The sequence below is a fragment of the Prinia subflava genome, chromosome 7 (genome assembly GCF_021018805.1).
Source record: "Prinia subflava isolate CZ2003 ecotype Zambia chromosome 7, Cam_Psub_1.2, whole genome shotgun sequence".
Classification (NCBI taxonomy): domain Eukaryota; kingdom Metazoa; phylum Chordata; class Aves; order Passeriformes; family Cisticolidae; genus Prinia; species Prinia subflava.
This window is the reverse complement of record NC_086253.1, coordinates 12,086,107-12,109,546: the sequence shown is the minus strand read 5'-3', so window position 1 is coordinate 12,109,546 and position 23,440 is coordinate 12,086,107. Positions and strand designations below refer to the sequence as shown.

At 37.5% G+C, this 23,440-nt stretch overlaps 1 protein-coding gene across 4 annotated transcripts in view; it reads right to left on the bottom strand.

Moving 5' to 3' along the window:
- The window catches only part of EVC2 (EvC ciliary complex subunit 2), a 64,167-nt gene that overhangs the window by 16,276 nt on the left and 24,451 nt on the right, over nucleotides 1–23,440 (bottom strand). For 2 of the 4 annotated variants that reach the window (XM_063401602.1, XM_063401598.1), the window contains exons 10-16: nucleotides 15,140–15,464; nucleotides 14,178–14,417; nucleotides 13,320–13,495; nucleotides 7,064–7,223; nucleotides 5,315–5,775; nucleotides 2,187–2,391; nucleotides 766–888 (exon numbers count right to left, since the gene is read on the bottom strand). In XM_063401602.1, the coding sequence (XP_063257672.1) occupies nucleotides 766–888; nucleotides 2,187–2,391; nucleotides 5,315–5,775; nucleotides 7,064–7,223; nucleotides 13,320–13,495; nucleotides 14,178–14,417; nucleotides 15,140–15,464 (1,690 nt within the window). The remainder of the gene's footprint in view (nucleotides 1–765; nucleotides 889–2,186; nucleotides 2,392–5,314; nucleotides 5,776–7,063; nucleotides 7,224–13,319; nucleotides 13,496–14,177; nucleotides 14,418–15,139; nucleotides 15,465–23,440) is intronic. The other 2 variants (XM_063401601.1, XM_063401600.1) reach the window with 2 other exon arrangements.

The window sequence follows — 23,440 nt, the reverse complement described above, 5'->3', positions numbered from 1 at the left end:
AGGTATAAAGAGCATAAGAAAGAGGCAAAAAATAGCTTTTTGTCCAAATTGATACAAAAATTGATATTGTACTGGTAGATATATTTTATTGATATTGGTAGATTTTTTTTATCTACAATTTGTATTACCAATGACACCTGCTTGTTGTGTGTAGTTTCTGCAGCTGTGTACCACCTGTGTCTAACAAATTTATCATTATAATGTCCTCCTGACAGGCAAAACTAGTATTATCCATATGGTACACATGTGAAAGATCTCTTAGAACACCTACTGGCAGGGAAGGAAAGAGCCTTCAAAATATCGTATTAAGATCAGCCCCACTCATTTCTCAAGGATTAACATTAGACTGGGGCTGTGTGTCTTTAAAAGGTACCGACCAGAATTAAGACTTCCTTTCAATTAGCTCTGTACAAATAAACTCAGACCCTACCCAAAAAGCATTTGGATCTAAGAATCCATTTTTGGATTTTCAGCAGCATTAGCAGATGTCCAGGAACTAAACATTGCTCAGCTGAAGCATTACATTGAAGCACCTCCCATGTTTTGAAAGTCTTCCTAGAAAACCACAGGATCTACAGGAGCCTTGTAACCTTGCACACACCAAGCAAGAACCATTGGAAAAAAAAGAGGTGACACATGAAACCAGTTCTGTAACTAAGATGCAAAAATTAAAACAAAGCAAAAATTATTAAGCATGAAATGCAAAATTTTGACCAATGGCCAAAACATAAGTTTTGACCTCAGTCCAGAAAAGACTGTACTTACCCTCTTCAAATTTTCATCTTTCACTGAGTCTTCATAAATTAAAATTTTGTCCTGTAAAGATTTCTTCAGAATATCTAACTTATTTCTATTCTTGGATCCTGTTTTTCCCATTTTAGAATGCTGCTGCAACAAGATGAGCAAAATGCTTTATTTGTAAGAGGTATATGAGGATGCTGATGTTAAGATTTTTACTTGCTGTTATTGGCACATCCACCAAATTTTGAAACATTTGGCAAATATTACTTTTACTGAGAAAGTACTTCTGAAATGAAGGTGCTGCCTATTCATTCAGAAAATTCATTTTGGACATTCAGACAAAGTTGGAATTTTAAAAAAAACTTCTTTCAAGTAAAATTATATATTCATCCTTTCCATGAAACCTCATAGCACGTAAATTTGATTTTAAATAAGTTTTAGCAGGGATAATAAGATTTTAACTGATATGTTGTCTTCTCAGCACAGTTAAAAATGAACAAAGAATATTAATTTAAGACCTACATTGTTTTCAACACAGTCTATGAATCACAAATGAACCATGATAATATTAAGAAGCACCGTTCCATGTAATCAAATTATTCTTGACCTTTCTATTTCTTTACAGGAATACCAACTAAGAATATGCACTCTTGGGGAAATGATAACATCTATTCAACTGTAAGGTTTTGCAAAGTCATTTCCCTCCTTTAGTACTTTAGAAACTATTAAGGCTTTGAACTAGGCTAATTCCTAGCGCAATTAACCCAATGTAGTTTACATGTTTAGAAAACATAACCAAACCAAAACAAAGCAAGGGCAAGTCCTTCTTTTTAAAATGGTATCAGGCACAACTAATACAGGAAATATTTTTTGCCTCTGTACTCTATAAGAACTGAAAACCATTTATAATTCCACAGCTTTAACACTTTAGCAAAGGAATAAAACGCCCCTCACAGAGATCTTTAAAAAGTGCTAGACTTGATAGGCAGATAGACTCTTTGTTGGAAATATTTCTCTAAATTTGAGTATGCCTCATCTTCTACATATTTAGATGTGTGGAAATAACCCCAAATTGTCTGCATACACTTAAATCTTTTGGAAACAAGAAACAGAAATCATGCCCAATTTCTTGCCCAGAAAGGTCATCTAAGTCAGGAACTTGACTTTCCTAAACAGACAAAACAATGCAGAAGTTTCTTTTTCAGAAACTCCCAAAACTTTCACAAAAGCAACAGAAATACACAGGTGTATGTGAAAAAAACTATTTATCTGACTGCTACCAAACAATCATTTTCAAGTCCAGTAGTCCATGCAGACAGGAAAGGTGCACACCACTGTCACACCTACGAAGAGCTACAGACCCAGATGTGCAGCCAACACCTGCAGCCATGGGCACCCCCAGGAACCCCTTCCACATCCCCACACTGATCCCACGCTGCTCTCACCTGTTTGTTGGTCATTGCTAAATTCTGATCAACTCTGAGCACCTCACTGTCCCTCTGCTCCACTTCAAAAGCCTGAAGCAAGGTTCTTGCTCTTATCTTGGGCCAAGCCAAGCTGCTGTCCACCTGAGAGAAGCAGCAGTGCAACTCTTGCCTCAATCTAAGCAACTCTTCTTCTGAGAGAGAGAGGGGTGAACTTAGAAGTATCCTGTTAAAAAAACAAGAGCCATTTGCTATTGAGTGATTTAGGCAATATTGCATAAAATGTAACAGACATGCACACAAACATTTCACTCAGCAGTGATCATCCTTTCTTGGTCTATTCCATGTATCAGTTAGTGATTCCACACACAGCAGTGAATTGCTCAGAATGTACAACATACCCTGAAGGACTCCTTAAATTCTGCATCCAGAGCAGAATGGTCTGGATGCAGAATTTCCTGGTCCGTAAGACTTAATTTTCAAAGGAAAACAGTTTTGAATATTTTAAAAATTAATTAATATTTTTAGCACATTTCCTATGCATAGAATCCTTCCACCTCTTCAGACAATATAATCCCTGAACTTCAGCTGAAATCAAGATAAAAGCTTCCCATAAAGCCTCCCTGTGCTGTTTCCCAGCACTTAACAGCCACAGCTACAGAGAAGGAAAATATAACATTAAATCTCTCTTTATTATAAACGCGTATGTCATCCCTTCCATCAGCAGGTCACAACGGTTCCAGCTGTTATTTGTAAAAAGGCTCTTAGCAGTCTGAAAAATTCAATATGTTTTAAGAGTAATTTGAATTACTCAAAGTTCCCATTTTGTAGAAATCAGCACAGATCTCTAAGGAACTGATCATCAGGTCAAGCTGAAATTGACTTAAAAATAAAGCATGCTCAGTTCTGATTAACCATGGACTACATTCATCTTCCTACCTTGTTAATCTTATTTTCCTTAAGAATATTTCACAAAAAATAACATATTTAATTTGTTTGGAAATTTCTTTTATTCCATAAAAAAAGTTTGTATTTAAAACATGAACAGAATGTTTTTTAAAGAGCACTTTTCATTGAAAAATATATTATACTGCATGTTTCATTAGTACTGATATTTTTATTCAATGTACACCAGGCCTATACTACCTCATCATTTCACTGAAATATTTGATTTTAGAAATCCTTTTTTCTTTTATTGATTCAGCAAAGAACAGTTAATATACTTTTAATGCATGAGGATTTTCCCTTCAAAAAGTTGCTTACTTTAAGACAAGACTACTCCAAATGATCATTTATAGTATATTTAACCATTTGTTGTCTTGTCTTAGACTCATGGAAGAAAATCCATGCTATAAATCCATGAATATAGATATATAGTGAGAGATATGAAATGAAATACAGCAAATAGAGTTGTGCCATGTTTATATTTAAAAAGGACTGTAAGCATTAACAATCTTCACAAATATTTTGGACTAACTCATGGTCTCTCTGATAAGCAACAAAAATGAAAAGCTATCATTCAAAATAATGTTGGTAGATAGCAGATGAGAACATAAACATGAGAGCTGGCATCTGTCATCAAAATACCACGACAGACAAGGGACTGGAAAAAGACAAGTGACAGATTTGAAGGAGCTATTCATAGGACAGCTGTTGCTGCATTTTTTTTCTATATATTTTCCTGCATTTTACTGAAAAAAACCCCAAACAGCTTACTGCTGTTTCATATAAAGTTATCATCTAACAAGTGTGACAGGTACACTGCATGTTGGAACACAATTATTATGGAATTCTAAGTTAGAAACAGGAAAGTCCTGCTGGGTCATACAATCTACCTCCATATCCTGCAGGTCTGCTCTCGGCAATGTAAACAAGAGATAGTTAAGACAAGTTAGAAAATACATATAAATGACTCACAGAAAAATATTTAAAAGGCTGAATAAAATACAAAGCCCTCGAAATTAGAACCAAAACAATGGGAAAATGGATTTTTTTTCTTTAGCAAAGCAAATGTAATGGGTAAAGTTTCTTTTTATTTTCTTGTTATATGGTTTTACAACATGTGTCAGGAAAGTTTATAAAGATTCTGTTAGCATAGAAGTGCCCATACAAATCTATTTTGCCTTAAAGAAGAGGTATGAAGGAAAGACTTTTACCAGTGTCTTTTTTTTTTCTCTTTTCTTTTCTCCCTCCCTGTTCAATCTCTTATGCCTGGTAGATTTTATTCAGAGCCATACAGCTTATTATAGGTTTGCCTGTTCTAGTTGCTTCCCCTAAAGCTGCAATTTTATTTTTTCATGTTCTCACGTCTCTAACAATGTCTCTTATTAAATAGACATTGTATAGGAAATATAGTACTGCAAATATTCAGGCAATCTAACAACCAGACATAAATGTACTTGAAAGTTAAGAACAAATGCTCATGAACGTTCCCTGATCTCAGGGACCTGGCTGTGAGAGGCACAACCACTCCTGGCCACAGCCAAGGGTTCTCCTTGTGCAAGGTTTCCCAACGGTGGCAGGGCCACCACCTGCTTTGCCACCTCCCCAGGGTCCCACTGCAGCAGCAGCAATGGCCCTAGCACTGCCAGGGGCCAGAACTCCTCTCTGCAGCACTGCTGTGCCACGATGGCTCAGGGCCACTGTGTCTGCAGGCCAGAGCAGCCCAGTCTGACACGCTGGGCCATGAGTGGACAGGCAGAGACTGCACCCTGTACTTAGGGACTATGTGGGAATACTGTGCCAAAGCTCAAAACAAACCTGAGGAGTAAGGCTTGTCTTGTGGCTAGAAGGATTATATTGAACTTGAACTAGGGGCCAATTAGGTCTAACACACTAATTGGCATTTCCAAAGTGCAGGACTTCAAAGAACAGACTGAGAATAACAATGAAAGATGTGTAAGTGATACCTGCCATGGAATGAATGGAAGTAAAAAACCTTTACTCCACATTTTTAGCTTCAAGACTGCTGCTTCCTGGATTTCCACTGCAGTGCTCCCCCACTGGCACTGCATAGGCTGAGCAAATCGACAAAAAAAAAATCAATTCCTAAGTGCCCAACAGAGAATTACAGCTGGACAGGTGTGAAAGCTCCCAGCTCTCTTCTATTTGCTATAGTAACCAAGAAAAGAGTGCAGAGAGATACTTGCATGAATATTGACTGTTCCCAGCTCCTTATTTCTTTTTGCTCTGAGATGCCTGTTTCCAGCTCTTGGCTTAGCTTCTGCCTGGTGAGCTGAAGCAGCTCTTCAGCAGCCATGCTCTTGTCATGTTCTTCCCTCTCAAGCTGTGCCTGTTTAACCACCATCTCTTTTTTGTGCTCCTCCACAGCTTCCAGCAGGAACAACTTTGGCACATTGAGCTTGACCAGTTCTTGCACAAACACTCCACACTGAACACGTTTAAGCTCTTCAATGGCTTTCTCTGCTAGGCTAAATTGTAGCTCCTTCAGCTCTTCGCTGGCCTCATTGTCCAGCTTTTCAGTAAGTTCTTCAAATTCAATGGTGTGATCACTCAGAAGATTTTTCCAGTGTCTCAGGTAATGAGAGATCTCATTAGTAGTTTTGTAGGGGTCTCCTAGTGACAGCTGCTCCTTCTGGTGCTCTTTCTGCTGATTCGTTTACCAAAAGGAGGAACAAAGTTAAGAAAAAGGAACATCTCAAATTCTAGCTCTTTAAGTGTCAATTTCATAGCAATGCAAAACTTCATACTTTTGCTTTTCCATGTTCTCGAAACTGCTTTGCAGTGCCCAGAGACCTACCTAGCCCTCAACAGATTGGCTTTGTGAGCACCTAAGGTGTCTGTGATAACTCTGACTATTGGTAGATACAAGGGCTGTGATAATATGAACTGTTGCTAGACAAAAGAGCTAACATCTAAACAAATGCACCACCATGTGATTTGATATAATCTCAGCTATCTGAATTTCAGTGATCTGGCAGCTTTCCAGAAGAGAATCTGGATCAAATAGAAAAGGAGGAAAAGAATTTTAAAAAATTACAAAAAAAAGTTGGGGTTTTTTTATTTGTTTGTTTTTGTATTTTCCCCATCTTGCAGTTTCATTGGAAAGCTAAACCAAAGCAACCTACACTGAGAACAAGTATAACAAATGTCACTATCACCAGGCCAGCTGTCTATGCTCACATTGGTATCTGTTAAAGAGCACAAAGCAGTGAAACACATCCTGCAAAAGATAAGATCAACCTCACCTAACTTGGGTCATCTTAAGAACTAGCATCTTAAGAAGCTAGGGTTTTTCTACATCTTTTAGGTACAGAAGGGTACCTTTGAAGTATACCTTTGGACAACAACTCCCTGTCAGATCACCTGCAAGTTGCCTTACATTACGAGATGACCTGCATCTTTTGGAGTTACCTTTGATTTTTAGATGGCTGAGGTGACATGAATTCTACCACAAGCAAGCATAGGTAAAGCAGCATCTTTTAAATAGTTTTGGTTTGTAGCTGAATTTTAACTGTGCTATTGAATTCACTCAGGTCACACATGGCCAGGAAACCCACAGAAAACAGTGACTGCCATCTGAGCCATTACCCTCACCAGCTCCTGAACCTGAGCTGGCTTTTGCCTGTCTGCGTGTTACAGAAGCTTGTCATGACCCCCTTTGACACATTACACCAAGCAGAGGAGCTTCAGAAGTTTCTCCAGCTAAGCTGAAGTTAGTAACTTTCTTGCAGGTTTTTTCTAAAAGAACAGCTGTGAATTACTGCATGACTAATACACAACACAGTGGTACACTGCTAAAACCAACTGGCACTTATTTTAATCCACGCTCCTGGCAGTGTTGACCCCTGTTGTAACAACTAAATTTTATTTTTCAATTAATTCAATTTCTAATTCGTGATAAGCCCTATGAAAATAAATACATTGAAAATAATTACCTTTTGCAACATTTCCCGCCTTCGCCTGGTAATGAGTTTCTGGCAAAGCTTCTGCTTTTCTTGTTTTAAATCATGATCAAATTTCTGTTTAACAAAATTAATTTCAGTCTCAGCTCGGTCCAGCAGGATTCCCAAATGACTTTCAGGTAGATGACCTGCTCTGTAATAACAGTGTTTGAAGGCTGTTATCCCAAATTCTTAAGAGCAAAAGGATATCTGAGGCAATTAGCACCATAAAAAGGCTCAGCAAAATAGAGACAAAGAATGATCTTTGTGTCTTTAGCAGTGACACCTGGGAGAATCAAACAAGGAAGGGGATAATCGAAGGGCAATCTCAGAGATGAGAAGAGTTTCAGATGAGAATTGAGGCAGTTTGTGAAGGTGTATGAAAAAGAAATGGGAAGAAGGATGGATGGACAGGCATGATGGACAGAAGGACAGGCAAGTGCAAAACCAATTACACATGGGTTTGTAACGTAAGTGATATTCAAATGAGACATTTTAAACCTCATATATTATGCATATTTATTTTTTTCATTTAATGACCCTGAAATGCCATTTTATGTCTTTTACAACTTCTTTTCCTCATTAAAAACAAATTTCTCTTTAAAGTATGTGATCAAGTAAAAAGAAAAAAAAATTTAATAGACAAAGCAATCACATCTGCAAAATATTTATATTCATACTTCCTATTAAATTTACATCAGAAGGATTATAAACATTTCAAAATAATAGTGCAATTCAATTATTTGAAACAGCAAACAGTCAGTCATGACCCACAGTGTTTTCAGGCAGAAATTCAAGACTATGGTCTACCTCCAGTTGCTACAGTATTTAATGTCAAAGAGAAAACAAGATCTCAACAGTGCCTGCAACAGTTTAAAAAATCTCCCTCACCACAAACTCTAACTGAATTTCAGAACTTACCTGCTATTACATTTACACTATAAGTTCCCCAAATCTTTCTTATTCAACAGAAGAATAAAAGAACATCTTAATTCAGACCAGGCTGTTGGACCTTTGTGAGGTATAATTTTTATTAAGCACTGTAAACTTACAAAATGTGGTGTTGAAAAGGTCAACATGAAACTTTGAATTGAAAGCACCAATTCCCAACCTGAACCTGGATGTTATACAGATACCTTCTAGTTTGCCTACCCAGTCCCCATTTTTTCAAAGACATGAACATTACAGAGTCAGGAGTCAGATGAATCCAGGGCTTTCAAGGTTTCATTCCAGTGTGATACCTGGCCCAGCTCCTAAATTAAAGTACTATCTAAATATGGTAAGCAAGCCCTTCTCCAGAAAGGAGAATTTCATTTTGGTTTATTAGGATTTATTGCTACTGTGACAACTTAATTCCAACCAAAATTCTCAAAATAAGTTAAAATAAAGCAGAATTGCCAAATTGGCTTGTTTGCACCCACTGCACTGTAACCAGGGTGGCCAGATCCCATAATTCACACTATCCTATCTTCTGCTGAAGGACCCACAACTATCTGAGCAAGCCATGAAACATCACCCCTATATAATGTATGTGCTGGATAGAAACTCAGATGTGCTTTATCACAGTTATGTCAACAAGAGATCCTCCTTTTGCAGAGCTTTTTCAAAGCCTAGCTATTGCATTTCTTTAATCTGCAAAGCAGATTAAAATACCTTTCAGTATATTGAGAGTAATCCACCAAGCCTCATTATTGGCCAGGTAATTTCTGCTTTGAAATTAATCAATGTTAAAACTCAGTGATATGTCAAAAAACTCCAGAACAGTACAAAATTTTTAGCCCATATTTGGTAACTCTAAGTCCTGCCCCTGCTTTTTGACTGAACCCAAGGCCAAAGATACGTGAATAAAGGTAATTAATTATGGTGAGGAAAGAAAATAACCAAGACATTATTTTTAACACCTTCATCCTGTCTTGTACTGAGGAAATAAACTCAGGCCTGCTGCATCCAATTAAAATCCCTGTCCAGAGCAGTAAAAAGCGTCTGCAATAGAAAAAGATAGATGTGCTGGAACCACACAGCAAATGAAAGTTTAAGAAAAGTCATGCAACACAGAATGACAGGAAGATGATATATAGCTATCTATTTTTAGGATTTAAAAAAAAGTGTTTACAGTATTTCAGTTGGTTTATTTAGAGATCCAGTATGTCCACAGCTAAAACTCGAGGTGATCAGTATCTCACCACAGAAGCTGATGTCAGTTTATGTGCCAACTTATATTAATCGGTGTTATGGTAATTCCTAAAAGGCTCAATACTGGCAAGACACCTTTACTTCTGGTTTCATATAAATGCAATATAAAAACAATTATGGTATTAAGAAAAAAAGATGTCATAGTCTCAAAGGACTCCAAACAGAAATGCAAAACAAAAGGAGAGGAGAAAGGTAACGAGACAGTATAGACTGTATGATAAACTGCCTGGTCTCAGCATGCCAGACATTTAATCACTTAAGAAATGGGCAGGCACATGTCTTTGAACAAAGAGAATTTTAATGAAGGAGAATACTGTGGTAATGCCAAGGATGTTTAAAGGGAGATCTTCCCAAAGGCAACGAGCACCAAGGGAGGTACAGAGGTGGTGTGTAACAAACAGCAGCAGTACCACACGTCAGTCAGAGAGAGAGACCCTGACTTCTCTGTATTGAACAAAAGCCAACAAATTAAGGAGCAAATACAGAGTGAGAGCACTGAAGTAAAAAGTAGGACTTTGTATTTGATGTTACAGAGAACAAGTGTTCTGGGATGCTGGACCCCAGCAAATGAAAATTGTTTCATGAAGCTAGAGAAGGAACAGGAGCATCACTAAAGCAAAAAGGAGATAGATATGAAGCAGAAAAGCTGTACAGGCCTGAATGTACATGGAGGCTGAATCACATCACTACACAGAGAGAACATGCATGAGTCTGCCCATGCTACTCCAGCTACACCAGGATTTCACCTGCTGAACTGGCAGCTTGCTGCTGTCCAGATCACAATTCATGTAAATAAGTCAGGGCAATAAATGCCCTCCCTACATAGCAAGTGCTACAAGCAGAACAGATTTTAAGAGATGATTAGAAAACTTCATAGTGATGCATTACTGCTCACTTCCAGATGCGTCCAGCCAAGACATCATTGGGAAACTACTTTCTATGGACAAGATCCATATAAATGGTGATTATTAAGAAGAAGGAGACCAGCATAAGGTGCTTCAATCTTTTGACCACTTTAGAAACACAATACACAGGAAATTCTTGAGGTCTTAAAAAAATTAAGTTTTGGGCAAAGTTTATAAAGGAGCTTGCAACTGCTTGTACCTAATGAATCACAAGAACTGAATTGAATTTTTAAGAGACTGAAGAAGAAATTTCTTGTGAACAAGAAGATACTAGCAAAAAAATAACACCATGTTTTACAGATGCTATAGTTCAAAAACTTAAGAACCTTGCACCTCTGTTGGTAGCAAGAACAACCCCAAATAAACTCTGCCTCAAGTGTTGCCCTTTTGCCCAATAGTCTTTAAGAAAAAACATAAAGAAATCCATGATTATAGATTATATGTTAAATTCTCCTTTCCTGCTTTTTGGCACTGTAGTCTAGATGTGATTTTCAAAAGATAGCGAGTACTCAAAAACTAGTCCAGACAAATGGGACATTTTAAATAAATAGAGCTTGTAAACTCTGGTTGCTTTATTTCATTTAAAATGTTCACAGCCCTCCCTAGAACTGGTTTGGGTTTATTTTGGGTTTTTATAACATTAAATTCTAGCCACAAAGAATCCTATTCATGTTAGTTTGAAATTGCTTTGCTCTTCGATAAACTTTAAACATAGTATTTAAGCTACATTTTTAAAAAACTTCTCCTCAATATCTATTTGCTGGTTTATCACTGCATCTATTTGTGGTAATCTATATCTTTTCTCCATTTAAGTTTTGTATTTTAGAATTCCATTTATAACAGTAAGTTTAAGGCACTCTATTATAAAGCTGGATAAAATAGATTTAGACAGAGCTGCATCAATATATAGACAAGCAGATTGAATGATAAGGTGAAAAATAAGAGGATACTGTGGGTACAAATTTAAAGTACCATTCAGACCAGACTTCTCTTGCTGCTTAAATTTTAATGCTCCAATTTGCAAACATTCCCCAAATCACTTTCTAGTTAGAAACTGAAATACAAACCTATGTTATGTAATTATGAATTTCTCATGAGTAATACTATTTACTATTATTTCAGTTTGCCTGTAGAAAATAGAACACCAGCAAATAAACTGAGATACTACATTCTGGAGTTTTATAATCACACCTCTTAAAGAATGAATTTTAAGAGTTTGGCCAGCATTTTCCTGAAAGAAATTACTGCTGCAGCAGATGTGGGAAGTTACTGGAAAATAAGTAGTTCTAGGCCTAGAAAGCCAAATGGGATTGCTTCTGCACAAATGAAATCTCTAACTATTGACATGTGTTGTTTGTCCACAGACAACCAACCAATGCATGCTCTGAAAGTTTAATAGGAGAGTGCTAGAAAAATGAATTTTTCATCTTGGTAATAATGGTTGCTGCTTTTGGAAGTTTGAGGGGTTTTGGAAGGTTTTTAAATACATTTATTACATTTTTGGGGATGAGATCCATGAGGTCTTTGATTAACTAACCCTGTACCTTTCCTTTCTGTTTTATAGTTGATTTATTTTGTGGGTCTTAGGTGCAATAACAGGCACTAAACAATGGATGAAATTGATTTTTCCAGCTTGAGAAGTCCCAGTTGTTCACTGCAATGGTCACACAGTGAGGTTCTCACAAAGGCTTTTCACATAAGCACATCTTCTGTGAAAACATCTCAGACCTTATAATACAATGCATGAAGTGATGGAAGGGAACTCTCTGTGAGAGACATGTCTGAATTACATTTCCTATTCCAGGACATTTTTGTCTTTGAGCCACACAGCTGCAGCCCTTAGCAAAACAGTGTCAGCCTAGCAGAAGAAGCTCTCTCCTACCAGTGAATCTCAAGGCTAAACTTAGGGTGATTCAAGCTAAACTTAGGGCAGAACACAGGACAATCAAAAAGAAAAGCAAGGAAAAGATACAAAAAAAACCCCAGATAAATTATCTTGTCACATCAACAGATGAAATCTTTGGTAGCTTTTAGTAGACTTGTTACTTCCTAATATTAAATTAGTTTTAAATTAACATTATGGAAGAAAAAACACACCATAAAGATCACTGTTCACCCAGTTCTCTTAATGCACATTTCACATATTGTCAGTGACTGACATCAATGCAGACATCTCAAATATACAAATAAAGCTGCACGCACAGGACCAACAGCAGCTGTGCTAGGTTGTTTTCCTGTACTACACTGACATATTTTGCTGCCCAGGCAGGATCCTCAGCAATGTCTCCATATGCCAAACTAACACAGTTCCCTGGGTAGCAGCACAATGTCTCTCTCAGTGCTCCTCACAGCCACACAATTTTAAATAACTACGTCTCTGTGTGTCTGCTGAATTCACCACTTCTACCTCTCTACCTTGATTCTGAGTATCCTATCACAGAGTACTCAATCAGCCTAGGTCTGGTATGATATCCCAAATAAGTTAAATGTGTGTATTACAACAGTCCATTTCCAGGTCTGCTTTTCACTTCCCTGACATCTACCTTTTAGTTCCCTGCAACAGGTGTAGTCTCTGCTAGTCAAATTCCTCCAGTTAGATTATTTATAAACTTAATCTACTTTCTTTAGAAAATAATCATGATTTCCAACTTGAAAAGAGAAGCTGTACATCCAGTTCCTCAAACACCTTCAATCACAAGTGAATCAAAACTGTTCTTTTCTATTAAATCCAGATATTTGTGCATAAAGCATGCAGACAAATGGTCTTCACTGGTACACATTGCAATGGACTCTGGCATGAGTTTTCACATGACTGATGAGTATTTACACAAATAATGGATGTATAAAGACACTGAGAATCTTACATGAGTCTGGTTCCCATTGAACTCACAATTATTAACAGGTACTATACAGGAAATATGTTTTCAGCAATTTATCTCTGTGCTGTGGACACAGATAACAAAACCTCACCATAGCACCTGCTGGGATTTAACTAACAAAACCAATCAGTTACAAAATATTTTCTTAGAATTAACTAAAAGATAACATTTTTTGCAACTCTCCTCCTAAGTAACACGGAAAAAACACTTTTGAAGAGTCTGTTGTCTGTGAGATAAAGTAGTCAAATGGCTGACAAGGAAACAGTTATTTACCTTTCTGTCTTAGTAATGAGACTTGATATCTGGGCTGCTGCGGCATTTATAAGAGCAGAGACACGAGAATTTCTTGACTGTATCTTACTTATAAGATATTCTCTGTAAGAAAATCTTTTATTCAGATGATATTTCTTGCAAGCTTGCAAAAAATCCATTAGCTCTTCAATGTCACCCTACAGGAAAGAATGTGAACAAATGTGAACATTTAATTAGATGTTATGTAAATTTTGGCTAACACCTGTGAGAATCAGACCAGATTTGTTCATTAATAGGGCAAAGTTAAAAAATTCCTACAAGTGTAAAACAATAAGCTTTTTTCAACTCAACTCTAATGATCACATCAAATGATTATGGTTATTTCAACCAAACAAAATAAATAATGTGCTGAGCTTTTGGCCTGATTACCTCAGTACTGTGTGTACTTTCCTGAACAGTTAGCACACGTCCTGAGGGCAGTTGTAAGAGGTTTAAAATGTAACTGAAAGCAAAACTAAAGTCCTGAACATCAGCATCCCTCTATCATATAACCTGGAGACACTCAACCCCTCTAAGCACATAATCACAGTACCTCAGACCACAGTTTCAATAATCTACATATTTGGATTGGGGGGATCAGTACATCTTCCTAAGTATACAAGAGCACTTGGTGCCTAGGGGCGTTTGAACTTGTGCATATACCTCGATATACAGTTGTGCAGATGTCTAGACATGCTAAAAAAGGCATTATAGTTTTTAAAATACTTTCTAAGAAAGCTAGCTATGAAAGTGATAAAAATAATCCTGAAATATTTCTTGAAAGTTACTGTAGGTTAGTATTCTGTCTTTAGGTTAGGAAGGGACATATCATCTTATTACCTGTATTTTAGAGTAACCTTCCACTAATGTTTTAGCTGCTTCCAACTTCAGTTCTCCCTTTAAAGTGGCATTTGTTATCTGTGTAAAAAAGATGGTATGGAGCTCCTTTCTTTGGGTAACAGCCAGCTCTCTATAAGCCTTTGCAAAATATTCCTCTTGCTTTACAAAAAGGAATCTCTTCAGGCAGTCCTGCTCCAGTCTGTGAAGTTTGTCCAGAAGACTTCTGCATTCTACAGCAGGCTGCAAAGAAGAAAGAAATAAATGCATCAGAAGTGACTTTCAGAATCCAACGTATTTTAACGAATCAGTGCTACTAGCTCATATATATTTTACAAATACTTTAATTACTGTCATTTCAGGTTTAAGTCACAGAATTCAGCTAACACTGAATCAGTGTACACTTTCCATAGTATTCACCTGTTTGGACAGTGGGGTTGTACAGTTGCCAGTCTCTAATCCAGATACCACTTTGAAGGCATAATGAAGTAATTTTAGAATTTACAAGTCTTATATAACATAAATTAGATAAAATGGCATGAAATTCCACACAAAGCTTATATATGAAATTAATTTTTTAGGTTTCATCAATCCTGAAATCCAACTAAAATGAAACAGAATCACATAATGTATACCAACAAAATAATAACAAGCATAATTTTAATAACAATATAAATTAGAAAAAACCCTATTCTACTAAAAATAAAAACAAACAGGATAATGATAATCCTTTGTTTTCACATGTCACAGATTCTCTTGAGAAAAATTCATTTTCTGGTGAATTGAACATCATTTCTTAATAAAAACTACCCTAGTTATGACATCTGAATTTCTGAACATATTTAATTGTAGATATTTATCTTTACTCCTCTAGGTGGATATCTAAGCTGTTCTAGTCTAAAAGAGAAACCATCACCATAAAACTACATTTGATGCAAAATATCTTGATTTAAAACCAGATTTACCTTTTCATTAATTTTCTTCATTAATTCCTCAGCCTCTTCATTTGCAGCTCTTGCTTTTTGGCACTGAGCCTCCATCATCTTCCTCGTTTCCAAATTACATTCAGCTGTCAAAGCCACCATCTTCCTTTCATACTCCTCTTGAATCTCTTTCTCCATTGCAAGAAACTGCTTTTCGAAAACTGAACTTATCTTCTTCTCCACATGAGGAAGGAGGCTGTGATTTAGGACCATGTTCCTCAGCATCATAGCAATCACTTCTTTACAGATCTGTGTTCGATTGGCCTCCAGATCAGCATCTGCCCGTGTCAGGCTGGCAACCTCCAAACTGTACAAAGGGAATCAGGACTGTTAGAAATCACTGATAATGGGAAATTTCTGTCACAAAACAAGATCCTTGTATCTAGAGAATTCAATCTCTAGATTGCCCCTAGATTCACTCAATACTGGGTAATGAAATGGCAGAGATGTGCAAGAATATCACAGTACATTAGTTTATTAATCATGACAGTGATCATTCATTAAACAGCAGGGTGAGTCAACTTCTACTACAGCAACTTTAATGAAGTATGTCCATATTTCTATTTACATTTCAGACAGAAGAAGAAAAATCTTTTCTTTACTAATACTCAAAACATTCCTTCAGATAAACACCAATAGAAATGTCTGACCTCCTCCCCAGAAACTACCACTGTCTATGCTGGGAAGCAGATCAAACAGGCACCTGAATAGACTATAAATTTTACTGACTTTGTAAAATAGTTCTAAACTCATTGACCCATCGAGATTGATACATCACTGTTTCGTATTCATGGGCGGTGTACTCCCTTCTCTGCAGGGAAGAGGGGGCAGTTTCAATTCGGTGATGATACAAATAAAATAGCTGCTATCTGTCTCTCATGAACATTAACAGAGTTCTAGAAAAGAGATTAAAACCAGATGGAAACACAAGAGCTTTCAGAAAATGCAGTATGTGATATTGCATATAAATACTGTCTTTTATCTTTAGAGTTAAACTGGAATTATAATTATTCTAATTTCATATACAATGTAACCACTCTAAATTTTACACCTGAACTCAATTCCACACTGAAAAATTCCATGGGTTTTGCTCCTCCATGTCAAATTACATGAATACACAACACTGTATTCTTCTGTGTGTGGACCATGTAAATATGAATTTCTTTGTGACCTACAAAACATACTTTTAGAAGCTTAAACCCATTCATTTTTTTGCTTAGGCTAAATTATTGGTCTAATTTTTCCACAAACAAATCTCAGAATAAATTTCAAATCCATAGCAAAGATCTTGGTAAGACTTGCAAGAGAGTGGAATGATACAACATTCAGAATCATACCAATGAAGGCATGCAAATCTAAAAACACTTTGCTCTTTTTGTCAAACTTTCCTTATACAAGCAAGTAAAGTTTAATTAAAACTAAATCACTGATATATCATCATTGCCTCCCTGATAGCACCAGAGATGTATTCTCCCTATCTTGAAATTGATGGGGTGAAATAATTTCCTTACAATAACTCAAATACTTGAAGTTATTTGGGAGACTAGCTTTGAAATGTAATCATCTACCACAGATTGATTTTCTGTTGCAATTTCTCAAACCCACAGAAACACACTGGTGATGGCTGTCCTCATCGTGGCAATCTGCTGCAGGGCTGGCTGGTTGACTGCAGCTACTGAACCTCATCCATTTTACCCCCTCTTCCCTATATGCAGGAACAGAAATCCCCACAACTGAAGTACCACGAGCCTCACAGTAATCTGAACACTCCTCACAGTAATCTGAAGATTCTGTAAGAGCTAATATTTGCTATAATATCCCTAAGGCAACACAAGCATCCAGCTTCTCTATCCTGTCTACAGATGGACACTGCAGCTGGAAGTGCACAGCTTTCTTATGTAACATTCACCTGCATTCATGGCAAAGTACCTCAGGACACTGACCCCTGGGAAGAGTCCTCCTTGCTCCAGGACAGAGGCCAGGATCAAGGTAACAGGATGCTGAAGCAACACAGCAGATACAGATGTGTGTTTTCTCTCAAGTCATTTTGTTTATAGTCTCAGGACTTTTGCTGACACAGCCAGCTATTATCAAGCTGTTTGTGCCAACTTGAAAAAAAGAAGTGTTTCAGAGTTGTGTAAATGCACTTAAATGAAAACAAGGATTCAGAGAATGGGAGCTTTGTGCCATAATATTTCTCTAATGACTGTGAGGCAGTGGTAGGAGGCTTTCCATCATAGATTCACCAATTCATTATTAGCCTGTAAAATCAATGCCACCAGATTTATGTTTCTGTTTTACTTCCTTCTTTAAGTTTAGCAGCTCTCATGTAATTGAAGCGTATCTGTCTTCTGTGAGAAACATTCCGGTTTTCAAGCATCCCCTAACAAAGAACTAAACATTTTGATCAATTGTTCCACTAGATAATTTCTCAAAAAAATGGTAACCTCATCCTCAGAATTTTGTTAGTTACAACTTTCAAATCTCTTTGTTTGCCAGAACAACAAGTTCCTTAGTCATTATTTTTCTGTTCTTCAAGCATGCAATGATGGATGGTTGCCCCAGCACCTACTAACACTTTCTTACTGAGATGTGAAAGACTGAATTCCTCATCTCTCCCCCTGGAAAGTAACACTTCACAGCTCTACCACATTATTACATACCTCATACCACATAATTTATTCCTTATCACAAATACAGATTTTTTTAAAAGCATGCTTCAAAGAAGATTAAAGTTATTCCTCACCCATCTCCCTGTTACTTTTCCACTCTTCTTCATCAGTGATCCCAAGAATGAAAACCAAAATGAAACACCATCAGAACACTTCCTATCGTCTTTCCCTCAGTCTTCCCACAGCACTTCTTCCTATTTGTTGCAAGTCATTATAGACTCAACCTCATTCCATTTTAAGCAAGATTCCCATGCTCTTTTTCACCCTCAAGGAAAACTACAGTACCCCAGTAACTCCACATTATGCAAAATGCAGGAGGAGCAATGACAATAATCCCCTGATGCTGGTGTGTCAGCAAGTGAATAATGAGGCTCCTAAGATCTCACATGTATTTAACCTGCAACTCACATTCGTCATTTTCCTGACAGCACATTGGTGAAGAAGGCAATGGAAGAGAAGTTTATGAACTGTTCCACCAAACCAAGGGTAAGAGCAGAGAGAAAAGTCATTACAAGCCACAGCTCTCCCAGGTCACATCTTCAAAGATAGCAGCCACACCGTCACCTTTTGGCAGTGGCAGCTGAGGAAAGGTTGTGTCTGTAAAAATTTGAAAGCTCCCTTCCATGTGATGTGCTCTACTTCTGGTCTGTGATCTTCACACAGCAGCCAGCAGAAGCAAGACAAGCTCATCACACACATCAGAAACCTTGCTTCAAGCTCTTTACTCAAAACAGAGAGGTTGAGGGCTCCCCTAGCATGCTGCATCACACCAGCAGTCAGAAAAACACAGGAACCCTGTACGTATAATAAATGCTTTCATTTGGTTTCATTCAAGTCTCTCAGAAGAACAATGTTTACAATCAACCAGATTAAATGTTTCACACCACACAGGAAAAAAATTCTAGCCTGACACTCTGTGTCTCCTCAAGCCAAGGTATGTTTAATAATTTGCTTTAAATGCTCTGCACTCTGCTCATTACAGCAATTGATGTTTAAAAGGTCGTGCCTCACTTCCTGAGCATATTCAGCATCACAGGAACATGAAAGCTAATGAAGTACAGGTAGCTGTTGGCAACCTATTGATAAAAAAGATGAAAGTTTTTGTTGGACAAAGCATGCAGAGAAAGGATGAGGACAGTACAGAAGGCAGGTGACACAAAAGGGTGGAAGAAGGAAAGGTGAACAGACACATAGAAAATGAAACTTCAAACAGCAAGTGTAAAGCTTTTTCACTCACTTGAAGAGAAAGAGGTTTTAAAAGTCTGTCAGAGAGATCTGGAAGGGGAGAATCCCAGATGCCAAACACAGAAAAGCAGAGAGAGTGCCTGAGCAATTGAAGTCCTCCACAGACCTAATGAAAGAACACAGGAAAGCAGTTGGGGTCAGGAAAGAAACTATAGTTAATTAAAAAAAAAAACAAAAACAAACCCCACAAAAAAACCCACAACACACTACAAAAAAAGGAAACCTCTCATTAACTACCAACTAATTGTGTCTTTAAGTCTTATTATTCAAATTACAGGCCCACAGAGAGAACTTTTGAACAGGAGAACTAATAGCTGCTGAATTTAACAGTCCTAAAAATAACTAATGGCTTTCAAACACATTTTTAAAACTAATTCTGAATTTATAAAGGTAACAAACTACTGTCACACAACTTTCTGAAGTCTAAAAGGGAAAGAAGTATTAAACAAATTCCCCTTTGGTGACATTTTCTCATCAAAACAGAAAAGCCTGCCATTCTCAGAAGGCTCATCTCTTCTTTAACAATGGAAGCCAATTAGTAGCACAAATACAGACTGGAGCTCCCTGGTAGCTGTTTCTGTAAAAGTATTGCTTCAAATACACAAGCCTCCCAAAACAATGTAATTAAGTTATTTAGAGCCACTGTTCCCACTTCAGCAGTGACTCAGAGCCCCAAGGCACAGCAGCTGCCCCAACTCCTGATGGAGAGGGGAGTGAAAAGAGGGAAGGACAGAGACAGACAGACAAGCACCCCAGCCCAGTGGCACCCACTGTTACAGCCAGAGCAGCCCATGGCCTGTACCCACAGTGACAATGGGACAGCTGCAGTGAGGAAGGAAACAGGAGAACAACATCCAGGCATTATTGTCCATGTTGTCTTGTCACACTTCAGAGGAGTGAAGATGGAAAAAGAGTCAGACAAGAATCACAAAGAAATCAGTTCCTGCAGTGCTGGCTTTAGTCACAGTAAGCAGAGAAAGCCAATTTGAGCATAATGGGCATTAGAGGTCTTCTAAGCTGCTGATGCGGTTTGTTTCACAAATTATCCATTTATTGAGGGGTTAGTAATACAATATCAGTAAACTGGGCTGTATTTTGGTTTTTTTCTGGTTTTTTGTCTGTTTAGTTTGTTGTGTTTTATTCGTGGTTTTTTACAGTACCATGCCAAAGTGACCCCTCTGTGCAGCCCCATACCTTCCTCCCTTCAACACCTCCCTCCTTTTCTCCTTCCTTTGCATTCCACGCTCTTCTGCTGGGCCCAGTCTCAACAGAGACTATGAACCCTTCAGGGCAGGGATTTACACAGCTGTAGCACGACAAGGCACAAACTTTTGCAGGAGACTCAAACTGTACTAAAGTAGAAGCAGAGGCAATGGCATGAGGTCTGAACACCCACCAACAGCTACTGACTGCCCAAGCCCAAATTCTTCAGCCTTCTGTGCCAGAGTGGGATGTGTTGCCTTTCCCTGGTCCCTGCCTGCTGCCAGGCTGTGTTAGCACAGGCCTGAAGATGCTCTGTGATACACCAGTAGCTGCACTGGCCTGCAGGCAGCTCTGAACTGGGGAGTTCATCCATCAGTCCTGTGGCACTTACATGGCCAAGCGTGAACTCAGCACAGCTCACACAGCAGCCCACAGAGAATACAAGACATCAGATCAGCAAATGAAATTGCTAAGAAAGGTACATGAGGACTATCTAAGGATGCCTTCACATGCATGAGTCACAAGTTTAGCTTTCCAGAAGTCAGAATGCCAACAAAACCAAAACCAGGATTCCTGATATACAGACAAGAAATCATAATTAAATAAAAAACTGAAAAAGATGATAAATTGAGCTGAGAGAGCTCTTCAGAAAACAAAGATTCATGACAGAGAGTCTAAGCACTAGGTCTGGCAGCAGTCCCACCTATCAAATTCCTTTAAATCTCTACAGCAATATAGAGTACTTAAACTCTTACAATTATTTGTTTAGAAAACACTTTTAAAATACAGCATTTAAGAGACTGAGAACCTCTGCATTGCTTGCAGAAAATAAGAAACATGACAAATCAGTGATCTTCAGAAAATCAATTTTAAAAATACATCTACCTACAATACTGCTGTTGCAACAGAGTTCAGAAAATGGTTATTTCAATATTTCGCTCAGAACAGTGACTATGCAAAAAGAGTGTATGAAAGAGTCCAATTCTACTTCTGGTGAAGTCATCACACATTTCACTACTGATTTGAAAAACACCAACTTCAGCCTGGAGTTTGTATACTAACAAAATGATAAATAAGTATTATTGCTCTATGCATTATGCATTAATGCTTGAGGAGCTTCCAACTCTGCTATGATCTCCTCAGATTCTTCTGACCTATCCAGGCAGGGTGAGTATTCAGATGACAGAAATGGTAGGATCAATCTTCATTAAAAATGATAAATAATAAAGCATCAGGAACAGCACAACTCTCAAAAGGAGACTCTCTTCTGGATGAGATAAATTGTTCCAGGTAGACAGCAGAAATGACCCTTATAATTCTGAATACTTCATAGTTAGCCAAATTCAAAGAAAAGTGATGTTTTTAAGAAGAAAAAAATATATGTATTCATCAATTTCAAATTGCTTGTTTTCTTCAGCTTCCCAGTGTTACAGATTCCTATCATATATTAAGCATTTGAGCTCTGATGAAAAAAAAGTATACTTTACACAATTGTCAAGCTTCTAGCAGCATTCATAACACAGAACTACAAATGCATGGTTTGGAGTTAATACCAGGAGCATTCAGTGCATCTTAACAGTTATACCAACATGATTATTATTTATATTTATATTCCTGCATTGTACACATTCCACAAAAAGAGAGTACTGAATATGCTCTCCCTTCAAAAATTCCAGAATTTTAATTACACTCATTCCAAGTCATGAAAAATAGAAATTTAGCTCCATATCATTTTTTTGTATTGACTATGCAAGTATTTCTCACCACTTGCTGTGTAGGGATATTCAAGTCTAGGTGGTATAACAACATGATCATTTATACCCCATCCCTGGCATTGTTCAAAGCCAGGCTGGTTGGAGGTGTCTTTGCTTATGGTAGGGGTTTTGAGACTAGAGGATCTCCAGGGTCCCTTCCAATGCCTTCAGATTCTATGATTCTTACTTTCCATTTAAATTCAGGATTTAAAAAAATAGAACATTGCTCCACAGCAAATCAAACTGGCATGGACATCAAGAAATTTAGGTCTTAAAAGAAAAAGTGAACTTCTAAGACCATGGTAAATTATCTTTCTTTTTCTGTCAAGGCTTTTTGGAGACAGTTTGATCCCATTCTCTAGTACACTGGCCTCAGTGTCCTCTACCACAGGACAAAATCAGCTTCAATGTACACATATTACTTACTCATTTACCAAAATAATTGGCAGTATCTATTGTGTACCAGCAAGCAGGTTCAAATTCAGCTAGAGCTTTGACAAACCCAAGGAAGCACAGCTGTACAAAATGAAGATTAAGAAGAAAAGGTGTAGTAGTGAAAAGCCATTTAAAGAAGTTAAGCTCCCTTTAATATATCTGTATCTTTTGAGACTATGAGAATGGTCAAGCTCCATCACACTGGACACAAACCCAACTTGCTCAGCTCTCTTGATATTCTCCTGTAGACATATACAAAAAGAAACACACATTTTGGAACATGATCTTCTAGTGTGCACATCAAATATCCAAATCATACAGCTTCCCCTCGTTAGTATTCACTGCCCAGAGGCCAATATTCAGTAATATACACAGCAAGGAACCTACTGAGAATAAAAGCCAAGCTATTTTGCTGCATAATGTACATCAAGGATATGACTTATTAAGACAAAATTCACAAAATGAGTAACCAAGAAGCTTTCTTATGAAACATTAAAAGTATGTTTTGTTCTCTAGCCAATTCTCCTGACACTGCAAACTGTCTACACTCCAAAGCTGTCCCTGTCCATAAATATTGAACACATGCTCCTGATCCATCTCCTAAATGATTTGGCACTGTCACTTCTTAAAAGACAAAACAGCTTTATGTTGAAAAGAGCAAAACAACATGTAGCTCTTACTTTTCAGAGTATTTTTCTTGTTTGTATCTGATAGACCAGAATGATTCCAGCCATGACAGTGCAATGAAAAGGATGTTATCAATTATGCTGGCAAGCTTGTATGTGTGTCACACAGACAAAAATGAAATACATCTGCAACAAAACATGCAGAAGGAATTACCAAGCTAGCATACAAGCAAGATGATGTTGGTTGCCTGAAAATACCTATCACCCTTTCAATCACCTTTCATAGCAGGAACCACTGTAACTCTGGACATCTGTGTGGTCTATCTACTATCCTCACCCTGGAAAAAG